Genomic DNA, 18,168 nt, shown 5'->3' with positions numbered 1-18,168 from the left:
AGTCCACGAGAGCTCCTCGGGAACTGCTACCAATGTCGACTCTTGTCCCAAAAGGGAGTTTGGAACTAAAATGATCTTTATTCCAGAAGAGTGTGCCCACATGGGGAATGACCCCAGAACAGCTTGTTCTGCAATAGCTCTGCCAGCCAATTTCCCCTTGCAGAAAACCCTGAAAGCCCTGCCAGAGTCTGGAAGGAGCGTTTGGCCCACAGCCATAGCATGGTTATACCTAAACTAAATTCCCCCCTTGGCTGCCTCCTCCTGCCCCATCTCTTTCTCTTCATCCCGACAACTTCTATATTGCCACAGCCGCCTTAGCCCTTTCTCCCCCTCTTCTCTTTGATCTTCTTTGTTCCTATCTCTTCGCTCCTTCATTCCTGTCATGGGCTCGTTTCTTTCTTCCATTCTTGCAGTGGCTTCAAGTGAAGGGGTCGCCTTATCAATTCAGCTGCCTTTCCTAAGTTAGCTAGAGAGCTGTCATCTCTTCCAGAACGTCCCTGGTGCTGTCAAGTCCCTATCGGAGGTCTCGCGGGTGAAGGCCTCCACCCTGGTGCAGAGCCCATTTTTAGAGGAACCAAATCAAAACCCATGTTGGCACAAGCAGATGCAAGTCCACGGAAGTCGAGGAAGCTGTCTGCTTATGCCGCACTTCCTTATGGGTGTAGTAACCCAGGCTTTTGTGTCGTGCATCAGGGAAGGGATTAGACTCCGTGGCAGCTTTAACCTGAAGAACAAGCCTTACAGCAAAGAGCAGCGCTCTGGGTGCCAAGCTCTTTGGAAAACCATCCATCGATGTCATGCCAGGAACAGCTGGGCAGTAAGCGCTTTTTGAGAAGTTGGCTCTGATTTAAATGCCTAAATGGGAGCAAAGCCCTGGCCCTAATTCGGAGTGCTAAGCCCTTAGACATCAAGTTCTGGGATGTTGTGGCCACCTGAGTCCAGTGCTGGCTGAGAGATTAGCCCTAAGGTGATGCCTGTAGTCTGCAGAAGAGAAGACGGAGAGGGGATTGGATAGCAGCCTTCAACTCCCTGCAGGGCGGCTGCGAAGAGGATGGAGCTGGCCTGTTCTCAGCGGGGGCAGACGACAGAACAAGGGGCGATGGGCACAAGCGGCAGCGAGGGAAGTTCAGATCAGATATTAGGAAGAACTTTCTCACTAGGATGGTAGTAAAGCACTGGAACATCCTTCACAGAGGGGTTGTGGACTTTGTCTTGGGAGGGTTTTAACACCTGGATGGAAAAAGCCTTGGCTGGGATTATGTAGTTGGGGCTGGTCCTGCTTAGAACGGGGGGTCTGATTTGGTGACTTCCTGAGGTCCCTTCCAGCCCTCATTTTCTGTGGTTCGGTGATGCTATTGCCTTACGGTAGTCATGAAGGAAAGAGACCAAGCTGTTTAAGGGGCTCCCAACCATCCTGATGGCTGGGGTTTGCCCAGTCCAGCCAAACCCCCTGCCTGGCAGGAGGTAGCACTGCTGGGGAGAGGGGATGCCCCAAAGACCCAGGGTCATTACCCCTATCAGAGCTCCCCAGTTTCTGCAAGTGGCTTCTGGCCTTCCTCGGCATTTTCACAGCACTTAATATGCTGGAATTGCTGGGCAGGCCTCAAGGGCGACGGGCCAAATCCTCGGCTGACATAAATCGCTGTAGCTCCATTGAAGTCGACAGAGCTATGCCAGCTCAGCCCGGCTGAGGAGCTGAGTCAGTGTTTTCAAAAGGAGCCACCAATCTTTTCTTCTTTTTCTTTTCCTCAGTTTCTCATTTGGCTGCATCTACTTGACCTTCATGACAGCCCGCTGAGGGACACGTGGAAGGGGGCTAGGGGCGTGCTGTAATAGCCAAATGGGGAGATGTGTTGCAGAGTCACTAGGCAGGGACTTCCTTGCAGCTATGCAGTTTCTCAGTGGCAGAGCTGCGATGAGGACTCGGCCTCCAGCATTCGGTTTGTTGCTTGTGAAGGGCTTTGGGAGCCTGTGGGACGAACGGTCCTTGCAGACACATGCCGGGTTGTTTGCATGCACTGACTGTCCAGTTAGAGTCGAGCAAGGAAGGTGCACACAGGACACAGCAGACCCCTCATCGCTGCAAAGCCATGACCCCCAGCTCCAGCCTCCGCCTTTGTGCTCTTCCCTGTGGGGGAAGGCTGCACTGGCAGCCTGGGCTCCAGATTTCCTGGTTTAGTCAGGTCTTCCTATGTTAGTCTAAAAGTCTGTGCGTGTGGAGCGTCTTCTGTTTCTGCCCTCAGGCTGAGTCCATCCGTTGCCTCCCCCACCGCTACCCCAAGGCACGCAGAGAGGCAGGGCAGGACAGTCATGCTTGCACCATCCCTGGCCAGGCTAGCCCCAATCCTCTCCAAAAGGGGTTGAGTACGGGTGGTTCATGTTGGCCGGCTGATACTCAAGGGGAACGGACACCTCACCCATCCCACCTGGAAGGACGTCCTGTGGCCAGCAGCTGACCTCGGTGTCATCTTCTCCCAAGTGGCCTTGGGTATGATGGAGAGAAACTGCTAGCCAGCTCCTGGGATGTCTTTCAATCTCTCTCTCTTCCCTCCTTCCCCATCTCTGCCCCTTAAAAACCCACCATCTTTTATGAAACAAGCCCTTTCATTCCCCCCCACCTCCCTCCCACCACCTCCACCTCGCTCAGCCAGCGCGGCTCTGCCGGAGAGAGCCGGCTCGCTCCCATTGTGCTATCTTTGGGTCCTAAATTAAAATTTATGACATCTTGAAATGAGCAGTGAGGGTAATTTTGCTTCTGAGCGAAGATGCTAATGAGTCCCCTTAATGGCGTGAATAAGGAGTTGACGGGTCGTGTGTCACTTTGCGCAGACCGCGCCGGTGGTGTAATGGCCGCAGTAAGTGTCTGTAATTATACCCTGTCTCGCTGTATTTTGGCAGCCGTTGTGGGAGAACAGGCGGCTCAGTCACATACAAGGGAGGAGGGGGAAAGAAAGGGGGGGAAAAATCCCAGAGACTCCCGCGCTTCCCCCTGCTCTCCACGCGCGCCCCTCCATTGCTGGGTATCTCTTTGAAGCAGCAGGCTTATGGGGCTGAGCTCGGAGTGGGAGCGGGGGGTTGGAATCAGCCCCCCAGTTTCTGTTCCGAGTTGCTTCCTGGCTGCTCCGAGAACGGGACTTCTTTCAGAAGGCCATAAAACCCATCCGCTCCCGTATGCCTCGGAGCTGAGGCTGGCGCACTTCTCCGCAGAGCAGCTTGTTGGGCTCCAAGATGGCCAAGACCTGTTAGATCAGCGAGCGCTGGGCAGGATGCACTTTCCCAGCTACAGGAGAAGAGGTTAAAGGAACGGGGGCGGGTATAAGAAAGCATGGCTTGCCCTTCTCCGCTCAGAGCGTAGAGGAGCTCCTTATTGCTGCCCTGACCTAGGAAGCAGTGGTGCTTCCCTTGCCATGCAGTCTGCCTGAGCTCCCTGTACGGATATGTGAGCTGATGCCATCCTTGGGGCTGTTGGTCTGATTCCAATATCTCCAGTGCGGTGACCCCCTTTGGGTGTGGGGGGAGTTTGACCCTCTGGGATCTCAGCCTGAAGAGCCTTGAATTTACTCCCTGGGCTTCTTGAGATCCTTGGTACGTGGCTGAAACTGCCTTAAGAGATGATGAGTGTTGTCTCTCCAGGAGACATCTGCCTCCATTACCACGCGCACCTGGACCACGGCTGTGACTTAGCCAGCCGGAGCACTCTGAATCCAGCTTATTCCATGTTTTGGTGCTACTCTTCAGCCAGCTGCTTGTGCCAGGGCACGCGACCCAGCCCAAATGCAGCTCCTCTATGCAAGGAGACATTCCTGGATCACTTAGGCTAACCAGGAACCTTCTTCTTCTGGACCAAGAAAGCCTGGACTTGGAATTAGGAACAGCCACTGCCAGTTCAACCCCCATGCTGCCTTAATCCGAATCAACTTTTCAGTGTAGATGAACTTGGTGGGAATAACTGTTTCTCCCATGATACAGTAATAAATTTGAGCACCCAAAGCACAGGGCTCTGTCGAATATCAGGCTCTAACATCTGGGAAATATTCTGTAACAGTTTTTCTTCTTTGAATTCCCAACCTCCTGTATTCGAGAACAAGTTGTGTGTGCAAATAAGGTGCTGCTTTGCCAGTGGTTTTAGTTCAGAGCAAGGGGTGATAGTGTTATAAAATGCTGGAGCCTCAGACACTCGCGTTTCTACTGTCACTAGAACCTCTGCTAGCTCAGATTAAACTCTGATTTAAATGGCAAGGTCTTCGGGACAGGAGCTGTCTTTGTTCTTCGCTTGTACAGCATCCATCACGATAGGGCCTCGGGTTATGGCTGAGGCTCCCTGGGTGCTATAGCAGATAAGGCCCAAGTAGCTAAAACCGAGTGAAATGGGCTATCTATGGGTGTCTGTTTTCAGTTTGCTGCCTGTACAGCAAGGGGCTCAGCACAGAAGAGCTGTCAGCTTTGGAGGAGTTTACAAGCTCTTTGCTCTCCAGCATGTGTGTATTTACACAAAGCAAAGTGACATATAGTGAGGCCAGGGATTTGCCGGGCGGGAGCATAAAACCACAGAGGAGATATAATAGAAGCGATTGCAGAGACCAAAAAAGATCAGTCAGGTGCCATGTAGTCTGTATCTCTGAAAGGACAATGCAGGTTTGTTCCCTGGAGCTCTATCTGGCCAAACTTTGTATTTTCTAAACAGTTCCCATTCCTTTCCTTGGCACGTGACCTCCTGGGTTAGTGCAGCTCAGTGCTGGAATACCTTTTCTCCTAGGGAAAGCAAATCCACAGGTTCAAAAAGGACCCCTGAAGCTGTGAGCTGTAAATGCGGACACAGCCTTTTGGACTCTGAGCCTTTAAGCTGCAGCCAGGTCGGGGGGTTGAGCTTTTCTAGGCAACTGTAAGAGCTAAAAACCTACTTTTTTGCGTTAATGAAAGAAGAGATGCTCGTGTGATCACGTGACTCCAGGAACGGGGGTTTAAATGATAGCTCCAAATGCTGTGGGGCTAGCTATATAATCCTGAGATTGCGCAGTATCGTATGGGGGCCAAGCACTGACCCGAGCAGAGGGACAGAGTCTTGTATCTCCAGGACTCGGGTCCTGGGAGCCCCCACGGCGGGTTAACAAAGCCACTGCTGATGTTAACCTCTGAGTGCCACATGAAAGCCACACTGCTCAGGTCTAACCGGACATCACTTGGCACTTTAAGGCCCAGTGATTGTGCCCTCTTACAAAGGAAGCGGCTTCTTCAGTGCCTGGAGAGCCTCACCAGCTCGTGCCAGACCTGTGGCTCTCATCTTGGCTGCTAACACTTCTGCCTAGCTGGGATCTATACGGTGCCGACTGCTTGATACCTACTAGTTCTCCTGGCAAGCCACCAGCAGTACATAACAGTACAGGCAAACCTTTCCCCCCCTCTCCCTTTTCTGGTTCTAAATTTACCCCCTGTTTTCTTTTAATCCACCCAGCGGTCTGAGCAGAGCAGGACTCGTCTTCATGGAGAAGTTAGTGCTAGATTAGTGCAACGAGCGCTTTGCATTATCTCTCCTTGTGCACTGAGGATGCCTTTGCATGCTGTAGCTTGCCCAGGAGGAGAAGGCAGACAGTCCCCTGCTGTAGGCAGCACAGCTGTGTTGTAGCCTGGGGCTGCAGGACAGCACTGAGACATGTCCCTTTAGTCTCTTCTTTACTTAGCCCTGTTGCTGTTAGTTAGACCTGTGTAAATAGTGGATGCTTCAGTTCACTGGCCCTTTTGAAAAAATAGAAACAACCGATTTGCTGTGGATCCCTGGTGCCACCACCTTCGCCGATTCCTCTGCACTCTCCGGCTTTCCAGGATGCATCCAGCCTAGCCCTGGCCAAAGGCAGCATCCTCCATCCATGCCAGCACTCAGAGATGCGCAGAGCAGTGTCTCCCTGCTCTGTCCTGAAACCTGCGTGTGTGTGGCGGCGAATGGAAAGCACAGAAAGTTCAGCTCTTTTCCCCATGTTGCAGTTTCCACTTTCCCCCTGGTCCTCACTGTGCTCCGAAGGTGCGAGCCAGGCTTCCCTTTCTTATGCATCTTGGTTGAAAGTCCTCTCCAAATAGCAGTCTCCACCAGGAGTACGGACAAGCGGCAGGGCAGGGTGGCACCTTAGAGACTCACTCACTCAGAGGGACAAGCTTTCGCCCCCTGCTCCAGCGCTCTCTAGTGAACCTGCATAAACACTGGTTCTGGGCACGACACGGTGCCCTCCATCCCTGCATGCTTGCACCCTGTCAGCACCACTGCTGCGCTGTGGCAAGGAACCCGGCACTGAGCATCCAAAGCAGCGGTGTTGCCTCACTGCTGGGATTTGGTGCAAGTGGAACGCGCTTCACCGCGGTGCTCCTGGCACGGCTCCGTGGTGGTACCAAAAAGCCTCAGCCTAGGAGAAGGGCCTTGAAAGAACCCGGCACGTCGTGAAGTTGTGGAGCTCGCTGCCACAAGCAGCCGTGGAGGCTGGGAGCTTAGTCCAGTTCAAAAGGGGACTGCATGAATCCTGGGAGGAAAGGTCCATCGGTTGGTGTTGAATATGGAAGACGGGTGGGGCAGCCTGTGAGCGACCCTCTTAGGCTTCCTAAATCCCTCAGCACCCGTCTTCTGCGTCTGAGTGAGACAGGAGACTGGGCTTCCTGGACCTACGGTCTCACCCACTTCATGGCAGTTCTTATGTTCAACACAGCGTACCCGCTAGGAAAACCCTCCTTTCCAGCCAGCATAGGAAGGGTGGTACTAGATTAGCTCCATGGTCTAGGACTGAGTGAGTTCAGTGTCTACATCAACCACGCGCTGCTTGTGGGACCTTGACCAGCTGATTTTTGTGGTTCAGTTCCTGATCTGGAGAGAATAGCATCACTTACTTCTCTGAGCATTGTGAAGCCAAGTACAGCGAAGACGGACGCTCAGAGGCTGCTATATAACAAACTTAAGAGAGAGTCAGGCGGGACCTGGGAGATCTCTTGCTGCAGGGAAGCTGCCCCAGAGACCTCCGTCCATGAGAGCCTGTAAAAAAGCCTGAAGTTAGACGCAGATGAAGCAGGCCTTGATGAAACCCACGGTCACACGGCTCAGATGGAGAGACGGCTTTAGGCTCTAGTGACTGCCTCCTTAACCTAGGGAGCTCCCAGCTGTGCCAGACAGCCCTTGGGTGCCAACGTTGCCGAGCAGCCGTGATGTAGACGGGTCGGTGCCCCCTTCTTCTGGCAAGCTGCCCACACGGCACAGGCCCGGGAACGGTTTGGGCAGCCCCTCCCTAAGCACACCTATTAAGTGTTTTCCCCGAGTCCGCTCTGCCAAGTCCTTCCTGGAGCAATGGCAACTGTTGAAACCGCCCCCCTGGTTCCCGCTGCACGGAAAAGCACTGAAGCCAGGTGAGGCCCCTTGGGGAGCGAAAATTGGCCACATCATAGAGAGTTTCCAGCGGAATCAATAAAAGTGCCTGTTACTGAGATACAAGCGGCAGCGTTTTAAAGGACAATATCAATAAACTCCAGAGAGCTGTTAGCGGGCTCAGATCAGGGCTGGCAAGCAGATTGCTTCCCCGCCACGGCGAGATCACGACCACTGAAATATTGAAGTACTTGCATATAAACTGCTCTTTCAAGTATTTTTGACAAGGGTACTAATTAAATCTTAATTGACACTGCACTAATTAGCTTCTTAATTACATGGAACCACATAATTAGCAGCACACTCTGCGCTAATTGTTAATTAGGAAAACCAGGCTTCCCCCCTTTCCCTCCCCTCCTGTTCTCTCTTTTAACTAAAGAGCCTCTTGTATAAGAGAGGCGCTGGGAACAATAGGGCTGGTAATTCCCGGCTCAGAGAGGAGGGCCTGCTGTCCAGGGAGAGCGCAGGTCTGCACACAGGGCCTATGCAAGTGCAGGCTCCCGGTGGGGAGCTGGCTGGGGCCTGGCAAAAGGGCCCCCCGCCCCCCAGTAAAGAGATGGGAGAAGCACTGGTGACATGTAAGGAGCCCCTAGGGTGTCAGGTGCTCTGGATCTCAGAGTGAAGTGTTAATGAATGATTATTAATGATGATTAGCCAGCAATGCAGCACGAGCCTTTACCTGGAGACCCTTCACATTCAGCTCTGGTCCCTGGATGATTTAACTGTTCCTGTGCCCAACAAGGGCCACCCTTTCCATGCCAGGCTCTGCTTAACTCTGCGGGTGCCAGGTTGGTGACCTCGGCTTACTAATCCACAGCGGGCACTGACCTCCCCCTGCCCCAGGGCCGGCCATTCGGTACGCCCCAAAAACCACTGACAACCCGTATCCCTTGGAGTGCTGTTCTGTGCCGCACTGGAATCCAAAAGCCCTTTTCCTCATCCCGAGACAGGTTTAACCCTTAACTTGCTAGACCAGGTGCTCAGCTGGTATGGAGTTAGTAAAAACCACTGAGGTGGATCAATTTACATTGGTTCACATCAGCTGGGGAGCTGGCCTCATGTTTCAAGGGCATACACGCATCACCTTCTCTCCGGATCACAAACTCTGTAGTTAAAGTCGAAATACTGAGAGCCTTCCCCTCGGACAACCTTTTGCTCTGAACGGCTGACGTTTCTCAGAGGCTGAATTTGTGGGGGGGAAGGGGAGGCTTCCCTGAAAAGCTAAAGCCAAACCAGGCAAGTTGCATTCAAATAAGACAGCTGCACGAAAGCCCTCACTTCCCTTTTCTGTCGCTAGTCTGCTGGAGCTGCAGATTGCAAGCATGTGCTCCCATGCGTCTGCAGTCAGTCCAGCCTGCGTTTGGACTGCGTGGGTTGCAAAGCAGCTTGCCCTTCTTGGAAACAGTTCAGGTTTCTTGATCCTTTACAGGAATCCCACACCCAAGGCTGCTTTGGTTCATAGGAGCCAAAGACAGCAACACAGCTGCAAGAGTGCAGCCCCTTCCTGCAGCTGCGCAAAACAGGGCTGGAAGTAGTGCAGTGGGTCTTTTCTTCCCCCAGGACCATCCACCTAGTCCTGGGAGTCTGCACTGCTTATAGCTACTGCAGTGTGAATAGGCCCTTTGCTATAGGCAGAGCTTATTCGCTCCCTTTTCACTACTTGTAGCATTCACGTTGCCCATTCCTTCCTCTCCCTTCATTTCTTCCATCCCATCCTCCTCTTCCCATCATCCGCCCTTTCATTCCGCTTCCTTCATTCCTTTCACTTCAGCATTTCTCTCTTTCCTGCTCGCCCCGTGGCCCTTCCATCTTCTTCTGCATCTCCCAGCTGGTCATTCTCTTTTACAGTTGTAGTGCAGTTGTGCTGTCTTGTGAATAAAAGACCTTGCTGTGACTAGATCTAAACAGCATGGTGGATTTAGCTTGGGCGTTTGCTTCTCAGTATTGTCTATACTGTCCAAGAGCTGGAAAAACGTGTCGGCCGCCCAATGAGTGTGTTTAAGTCAAGATGAACTTGCATTAATATCTCTGGTACAATATGCAAGTTTTACATGTGCACAGTAGCTATAGGTGCCTGGGCATGTTCATTAGTCAGCATGGGTGGTGGTGTATTTAGTTCATGTGGGAGTGCACATATATGTTATGGGTCCTGTCTGCGTCTGAGCATACGCATGTCATTTTGAAGAATGCCACTAATTGTGTTCAGATATATTTATAGCAGTCAGTATCTAGCGCTATCACCTCAACTGGGGTGATTTATGGCTTTGCATCAGCTGAGGGTCCAGCCCTTACCATCTGGGTCTGCATGCCTGTACAACGCTATGCACTGCTCTCCTCATATCTGCATGTAATGTGTACATACACCTGTGTGCTGTGGGGGTTTTCCCACTCGTTGCTGTGTGTAACGTCTCTGTGCTGTGCTGGGTTTATTTGGACAGCTTGCTGGTGTGTTGGTGTATGCGCCTGCGGGTTGATCCAGGTGCACAGGCTTTTTGTTGGTGCGTGCATATGTCTGTGATAGGATTTGTCCTCTTGACGGTTTATTGGATTACGTAGGTGTGAGCCCATCCCTGCCATTTTGTGTTAGCGTAGCTACACCCACGTAAAAGAATTGTGTCTGTATGCTAGCATACTAAGTTGTGCCTATGTATGGATGAGAAACTGTGTGCTAAGTTGTGTCTGTGTAGTGCTATGTTAGCTCACATCCTGACACGGGTGTGCTGGATTGCATCTATGTGTTGGCCTGTGTCATGGCCCCCGTGCTCCCAAGCATCCCAGCACTGACTTTGTACACGCAGTCTCACCCACCCATACTTCTAGCCCTTTGCAACATGCAGCAGAGCAGTCTGAGCTGCACTTTTGCCTCTTCCATATTTCATTGCTTAAAAAGCTGCACCAACAACCGTTCCCTCCGTGGAGTCCATTTCCCTGACCTGCCTCTTGTTGTCCAGGTCTTGTCCTTGCTGCCTAAGCAAAGTCAAAGCCCAAAGGCAGCCGTTCGGAAAATCTCTCTCTCTCTCTCTCTCTCTCTCTTTTTTAAGCACAGTTTTCCAGGAAATATAAAAATGGCTTAACACCTGCTGGGGAGTTCATCTTTCATACGAACCTGAAAGAATGTGGTGCTGGCACGTGGTCTGGCTGGGGGAACACAAGCGCCTGTCTGAGGGAAAAGGCGGAGGGGAAAAGAAAATATTCATATTTTCACTGGGGCAAAAAAAAAAGAAAGAAAAAAAGAAAAAGAAAATAAGGAGCTGAGAAAATTGTTCACATTTGACAAATCTTTCTAATTAGGGGCCAATTATGTCCTCAGATTCCTAATTGGGATTCCGGCAGTTTTTCAGGCTTGTAGGGTAATTACAGGCTCGTAATTCTATTAAGATGGAAATTTGGGAGAAATACCTTATCATAACATTTAGATTTTGCCATCTGTGTCGATGGGCCGTGGCGGGGATGGAAGAGGGGACGTTCCCATTGGCGTGCGTGCTGTCTGACGCAAGCGCTCCTCGCGTGAGCCTCTGTGCTACAAATCAGCATCTTTTGCTGATGTCCAGGGAGCCGGGGCTGCTTGCTCCAGAGGAGCATCTGGCCCATAGTCCCCACACAATGAAGCGGGGCGCTACGGCTAGGAGAATTCGAGGAGGAGGGATCGTGTCAGTTTGTGGGCATCATTCAGGGCTCTTGGGGCAGGCACTTGGAGGGGCACTCAAGTGCCACGTGGAAACTGGGATACAGGATGCTGGTACGCGGGCTGTGAGTGACTCGCTGTGCCAGCGTGTTGGGGTGCGAATGCTCAGCTAGGTGAACTCCATCTGCACCGGGAAATACCCACCTGTCTAGGAGCAGTCATATCCAAGTGCCTCCCCAGTCCTTCCAAACAAAACCGGTCATGACAGTCGTTTTTTTGCTGTCGTTTGCAGCCTGGAGGAGAGAGAATTCAGGTTGAATTAGTGCTGATAGTCCCCCACTGGCTTAGGTTGTGTCCACACGGCAAAGTAGGCAGGTTACCAGCCCAGGGTAAAGCAGCACCTCCGAGCTACATCCCCAGCTAGGCCAGCTAGCTTGGGTTAACCACACCAGCAGGCTTGTGTGAGACAGTGTTGTGTGTGGTCAGGTAGGAGAATAGGGTCTGAGTTACCTCTTTGGAGACGCATAGCAAAGAGGCAGCTATATCTCCAAGCTGAGCACGTCCCGTGCGATGAAGCCCATGGTCTCTGCTGTCCTGTGGCATTCACTGATCTCTGAGGGAAAGGTGATTTCTCAGTAGACAGGACTTAACCCTCAGAGACCTCTCTGCTATACTCAGTATTCGGTGGGGACCCAATGAAGGTGTGAGGCATGAGAGCTCTCCAGTCCTGGGGGTGTGAATCCTGGCACACAAGCCATCAAGGTTTGCTTGTTGCTTGTGGCCTTGAGTGTGAATTCTGGCATGTGAGTGCCCTAGCGCATGGTGAGTATGAATCCTGACGCTGCCCTCTTTGCCGGGAGCAACGCTGCTGCCAAGATGTGTATTAGCTCTTGGACGTGACATCGGTGAACTCTGCGCTTGGGGACTTAGGTGCATTTGTCAGGTACTCGCTCCTACTGCACTGAGAGGATGGGAGTGAGAAGTCTGGGACCAATATCTGTGGAGCCAACTTCTGACTTCAGTGAGCTCACAAAAGGCTTGCGTAAGCTGGTGTCTGGCCCTCGTGGCCAAGTCATCAGCTGGGCATCACTGTGCAGCTCCATCCGGGGAGCTACGCTGATTTGCATTAGCAGAGGATCTAGCCTGTGGTGCATCGAGGCCTCGGTCTTCCACCTGGCGCATAACTATGAGGGTGTAAATCAAGAACGCCTGCACTAAGGTTTAGTGGGTTGTTCCCAGGGGAAAGCCAGGAGATCCCGTCCCACGGTGGTGGGAGCGCGTGTCCCCAGTCATATGTCCCGTGACCTGGTCTTGGCACTGGGGCTCGGTGAGCGGGTCCGAAAGGGACAGAGGAGGGGAAGTGGATGCCAGTGGCTTAGCTGCCACGTTACCTATCCGGCTCCCCCTTACCCTTACCTGGCACACAGACAAATCCTGCAGATTTATGCAACTCCCAGGAGTTGTTTATTTTTCTGCATAGAAATATCTGCTGGGCCGGACAAGGGTTCATTCACTGCCTCTCGTGACAGAGGAGCCTGCAGCTCAGAAACAAGTCCCAGGGGCAGCACTTTGGGGTGTGTCTTGTTTCCATGTCAGTGCGAGAGCTCTGTGAATAATGGATTGTCAGTTCAGTGGCCAAACTGGAAAAAAAATTAGAAAGAAGCAATCACTTGAGGTTGATCAAAACATCTCATTCAACCTGCAATGAAACATTTCATCTGGGTTGTGGCGTGCTCAGTTCCACCCCTCTGCTCGGGACCGACTGCCCCCGGACCCACTTATTACATCCAGGTCAGTCTCACAATGACATTTCCTTTCTTTCTTGGAACGTAAAGTCAAAATGGTTCACTTAGGAAATGTAGAAACAAAACGTTTTTAGACTTTTTTGGCAGGGAGGGCACAGCGAAGAACTGAAATTATTCTCTGAATTGGACTTGGATTCTCCAGTAGTTTCAATAGTCCTGAAACTGGGAGCATCTACATGTGTGCTTTAATGCTCAGGAGTCTATTTTACTACACATTAAAGAGTTGCATTAAAAAAGTGCTAATACACTTATGCGCAGTAACAATAGGCTACTGCGCATTAAGCGCCACTAAAAAAAATATGCAGCCTAATGTGCATTTATTTAGTACCTCACATTACAGGCACTCAATGTAATGCTCATTAGCAACAGTGCATTAATGAATGTGTAGACATGCCCACTGACTTGTTTTGGTGAATTTATTATTCACATTTCTTTGTTTGCTGCAGACAGACACAGACACACTCGTACACGTGGAATCAATCGGTTCTGATCAATGCCTGTTCCTACATGGCAGTAGGGTTTGACCCCAGGCACTTTGCTGAGAACATGACACCTTTCCCAACTGAATCAAATTGGCACTGGTAGCAGTCGGAGATGCTTGTTCAAGCCAGTCTCTAATGGGAAGCAAGCACCCGAGGGCACGCTGGTACCTCTCATGTACTGTGCCAGGCAGTGCCATGCTGCACTTTGCCACGCTGCTTCTTGCAACTTGCCATGCCCCATCCATGTGGTGCTGGCTTCAACCCAGTAGGATTGTCCCTGTCTAAACCTTCCCAGCCAGGTTCTGATTCATGCGGCACTTAAAATTGGCCTGACCCTCTTGAGAACCTGTAGATCCCTTGACGTTCATGGAAACTCCCCCCAAATTCAGTACCTTCCTGGGTGCAGGCCTTAGTGTGGTTATATTGTAGTAGGGTAATAATGGGGTTGTAGCCATGATGGTCCAGGGAAGATGTGAGAATTGAGGTTTGTTTGGTAATATTTTCTGTTGGATTCGCTGTATAATTGGGAGAGATGTTAGAGAGGCTTTTGGATAGAAAATGCTCTTCCTCAGCTCTAGGAAAGAAGCAGATGCAGCCTAAGCTAAGTGCCAAGCTCATTATCAACCTCTTGCTTTATGTCTCTTCCAGCCAAGAGGACTCTCCGAAGCCATCCCTTCTAGCAAGTCCACCTTGGAAGGGCAAAGCAGGCTGGCGACAATTAAGCCTCAGCACAAGGTACTGTACAACGGGGCTCCTCTGAGCCACAGCCGTAACTCGGGGTTCCCCAGCACGCAGTGCTATTTCTTTCCCTTTTGCTAGTGAAACCAGCTTGGAGCAATTTTAATCTGGGTTATTGGGATGGAAAGCAGCTCTTTCTGTGTCTGGAAATATATAATAACTCCCCCTCCCCCCGCCCCTCACAAGTCCTCTGCATAAGATTCTTGCTTCCTTTGATCTTTTGTGCGCGGCTTCTTATCAGCGGGCGAGTAGGTTTACACAGTGGATGATATGGGAATAATACTCAACTGAGATAAGACACAGCCTTGGCTTGCCTTTGTATAGCGAATTTGATAGCACTGGGAAAATGTTTACTGGGAGACTTTGGGAGGCTGGGCTGGCTTCGCGGGGAGGCAAAGTAGGTGGCAAAAAAGCTAATTTGCACATGTGAAACATTTATTATCCACTGGCAGGAATTGTTTCCCGGTCAAATTGGCAGTGTTTCAGTACTTGCTGTCGGACAACAGGAGACAATGGGCAGGGCTCGCTGTTTTGTTGCGTCAGTTTGTACTCGATCGTTGAGAAGTGCCGAGATGAGCCAGCATTTCCTGGGCCAGCGGTCATCAACACTCGCATAAATTGTGGGGGCCAAAGGCTGAAAGTGCGAGCGACAATCTGTTACCAACCCAGAAGTGTGCCATTTCAGAACTGCCTGTTGCAAAAAAGGCAGCAACACACAAAATCCAGCATGTTTCAGGTTTCTGAAAGTTGCTAGTTCTCGTCCAGCCAATGCATTAAAACCAGGAGTGTAACGGAAGGGGGTTAAACAGGACAAATGCCCCTGTTGCATCATTAAAACCAGTGGTGTAACCAAAGGGGAGCAAATAGGATGAATGTCCCTTCAGTGGAGGGGCGCAAAAATAATTGAAACCACAGCAGCGGTTGATTGCCTCCCTGTGATCAGCACCCAGGTGGGCAGCACTGCCCATGCGGCATGGCTGCCCAGGGCATGGAGCTCCCCAGCTACACCTCTGAATAAAACAGTCGAGTTGTGAATGTACATCCGACTAAAACATCAGTGTCTCCACCTCTGAAATCAGCTTTCTTCTAACAAAAAAAAGGTTTTGTTTGATCTGATTGTTCCAATGGGCCTGAAAGACGAGAACAAGAAGAAAAGGTTGTCACCACCGAAGCAGCTCCATCTGCAAATGTGGGATGTCATCAGGTGATAATAGCTTGATGTACTTACTCAGTTGTTCAAGGAATATGGAGAAAACCTACAAAGGAGGAAACAGGGCACGGGTGTTGTGATGGCCAGTGACAAATACCAGTTTGCCTTTTGATTGTGAAGACTGTTCCAGTGTAAAATCATTATCAGGATTTTCCTGTGGAGAGTAATGGAAGAAAATGTCTGGGTTTCCATTGTTCACACTGGTTTTCAAATGGAGAAGGAAGCTTCAAGACATGGGATGGAGAAGGCCTTCTTGAGGCCTAGACCTCTATCTGCATAAGCAATGGCTCATTTCTCGGTGGTGGACACGTCCCTCTGTTCTCAGCCTCTGGACCAGGAGTCCCGAGGGAGCAGATCTGATAGCACAGTGCTCACCAACCAGTGGATCTCGGAGCCTCTTGCAGTAGATCTCGGAACATCTTGGAGTCCATCCAAGGCTGGGGTTGGGGTCTGAGTGCCTGTGTGCATGCACATGCAAGGACATGGGAGCAAATTTGCTGCTAATGGCAGCAAGCTGCTCCCGCTTCCAGGGGGCCCTGCAATGGGCCAGGGCTGGGACATTATATCCTCCTCCCATCCCCGGTGGCTGCCTGCTGCTGAGGTGAGAACAATGTCCCTCTGCCCTGGCAGCAGGGAGCTCCTGGCCCCGGCTCCTTGATCAGGGGCAGAGAACTTGGAAAGAGTTGCAGGTGGGGAGCAGGTCCCAGCCCCCTGCCCCGATCCACCAATGCCCCTGACCATGACAGTTCCCAGCCCCCACCTGGCACCTGGGGCAGAGGCTGGGGAGCCTGTTCCCTGCCCGGTTCCGCAGCTCAGCAGTGTAGGGAGCATTGCTGAGCTGGGGGAGCTTGTTCACCAGCCTATTCCCCTCCCAGCTTCATGCTCACAGAGATGGCAGGGACCAAGATCCCTAACCCCTGCCAGCAAGCAGCTCCCAGCACCAGCTCCATGACCGTGTGGCCGGTGCTGGGTGATAAGGGTCTTCTAGCGCTAGCCTTGCAGTCGCAGAGCTGGCATGGGGAGACGAGGATTTCCCAGCCCGTGTTCCCCGATCTCAGAGCAGGGGGCTCAGAGCTACCTGCTGCCAGGCAGGGGGACATAGTCTCCGTCTGGGCTCCTGCGGTGGAGCCTGCCTCAGCAGTAGACAGCTCCTGTGGGCAGGGAGCAAGCTCCCTCCCCCTGGTGGATGGCTAACGGGGAGCAGATTTGCTCCCAGTCAGGTGTCTACACAAGCGCTATTGTACCATTACTAATCGAGAGTAAATTTGCTACTTGCATTTGTAGGTAGCAAATTTACTCACAATTAATCAAGTTTACTGTGTAGTAAGCATGTACACATGTAGACACACATGCTTGCTGCACAGTTAAACTGCCCTACCGTGCAGTTGTGTAGATGCACATTGAGATGTAGTCTACTGCAGTGATTCTCACCCTTTTTTAGCCTCATTAAACTTAAAGGACTGCTCATGAGGCTCAAGGGACCCCTCAAAAATGCCAGCATTTAGCTTTCCCTTGTTTTTTGAGTACAGAAAAATAATGGAGCAATTCTTCTGTTGCAAAGAACTCAGAAAGCCCCACAGCAGGTCAGGATGGTTTTGACACAGTGGGTTCCTATTTAAAATCTCTGTGTTTATCTTGTAAATCAGGCATTGGTTTTTGCTCACCTAACACTGCTAATATTGTGCATCACACTTAAAAAAAAGTCTCGCAACACTCCAGGTGCTGCGGGCCCTGGTTGAATATCACTGATCTGGTGTTTCTGGAAGCAGATTTTGGGATACCTCAATGTCTGGCCACCCGCTAGAAGACATCTTGGGCCTAGCTGTCAGAAGGAGCTGGACATCCTGAAATAAATGGCAGGTAAAAGTGCTCTTCAGCTCTGAATATCCACCTCTCCTTGATGTACCTCTTAGCTGCCAAAACTCAGGAGCAATTTCTGAATACATCCACTGGAGGGGCTCACTCTGGGTTTGCAACCCAGTCCCTGCTCAACAGAGAAAATAAAAAAAAAAAATCCCCAGGACATTTAGCAAAAAAAAAAAAGAAAGAAAGAAAGAAAAGTGCAACGTTTTTCTAAAGATGAAAAACTGGTTCAGCAAGTCCTTTTGGAAAGCTTTGCTCTTCTTTGGAGTGGTGCATTTGTAGCAGAACTCCGGATACTCTCCTGGACCCAGGAAGAGCTTTGGTTGTTCAGCAAAGAAGTTGCTGTCACGGCAGTCCACCTGCTCCTCTGCTATTTAAGGGAGAGGATGGCAGCTAACCTTGCCCGTCCCCCTTCCTACCTCAGCCTCAGGTCCTCCACACAGGTTTTGGAGGGTCCCACAGTGCATTAATCCCAGAGACTAGGCAGGAAGGCCAGGGAAAGGATGCAGCCATGGAGACTGGGTCCATTGCAAGGTTTTGTTCCATGGAAAAGCTTTTCCTCATTTTTCCTCTTTTTTATTTAAATCCATCTTCAGCGAGCTGGGAAATGCAGCTCCCTGCTGGAACCCACACAACAGACGAGTCTATTTTCACTCTCCGAGCAGAAGTGCCAAAAAAGCCTAAACCACAAAAATGGTGGAGAAGCAGAGAAGAAAACTGGGATCTCTTGCAGCCCTTCTGCTTTAGCAACATGCAGTCCTTTGTGCATACTGGGAGCTGGTAGGTCCTGCCCCCTGCCATGAGGCATGGGGGACTTAAACTTAAGTCACTTTTGACAGCGGGGGCTGTATGTCCTAGTCAGTGGGTAGAGACTGATGGGGGACTCAGAGGGATGGACTTCTATCCATAGCTCTGACATGGGGTGACTCTGAGCTCATCACGGCCCCCTTTATAGCTCAGTTTTCCCATCTGTAAAATGGCTATAATGGGTCTGGCCTGGTTTGTGAGTTGCTTAGAGATGCGAAAATGAAAACTGCAATGTGAGCACC

General features: G+C 51.1%; 1 protein-coding gene across 7 annotated transcripts in view; it reads left to right on the top strand.

The window, feature by feature from the left end:
* LOC149853773 (uncharacterized) overlaps positions 1-18,168 on the top strand; it is a 43,097-nt gene that overhangs the window by 19,212 nt on the left and 5,717 nt on the right. For 2 of the 7 annotated variants that reach the window (XR_016438935.1, XR_016438939.1), the window contains exons 3-4: positions 13,957-14,043; positions 14,499-17,899. Coding sequence is in view for 2 of the 7 variants with exons in the window: in XM_090026000.1 (XP_089882126.1) it covers positions 2,766-2,855; positions 13,957-14,043; positions 17,716-17,899 (361 nt within the window). In the remaining 5 variants the exon portion in view is untranslated. Of the gene's footprint in view, positions 1-2,652; positions 2,856-12,406; positions 12,813-13,956; positions 14,044-14,498; positions 17,900-18,168 lie in introns of those variants that run through there. The other 5 variants (XR_016438937.1, XM_090026000.1, XR_016438938.1 and 2 more) reach the window with 5 other exon arrangements.

The sequence above is a fragment of the Crocodylus siamensis genome, chromosome 13 (assembly GCF_052110815.1).
Source record: "Crocodylus siamensis isolate JL-2025a chromosome 13, ASM5211081v1, whole genome shotgun sequence".
In the NCBI taxonomy this organism is placed as follows: Eukaryota; Metazoa; Chordata; order Crocodylia; family Crocodylidae; genus Crocodylus; species Crocodylus siamensis.
This window is presented reverse-complemented; position numbering and strand designations above follow the sequence as displayed.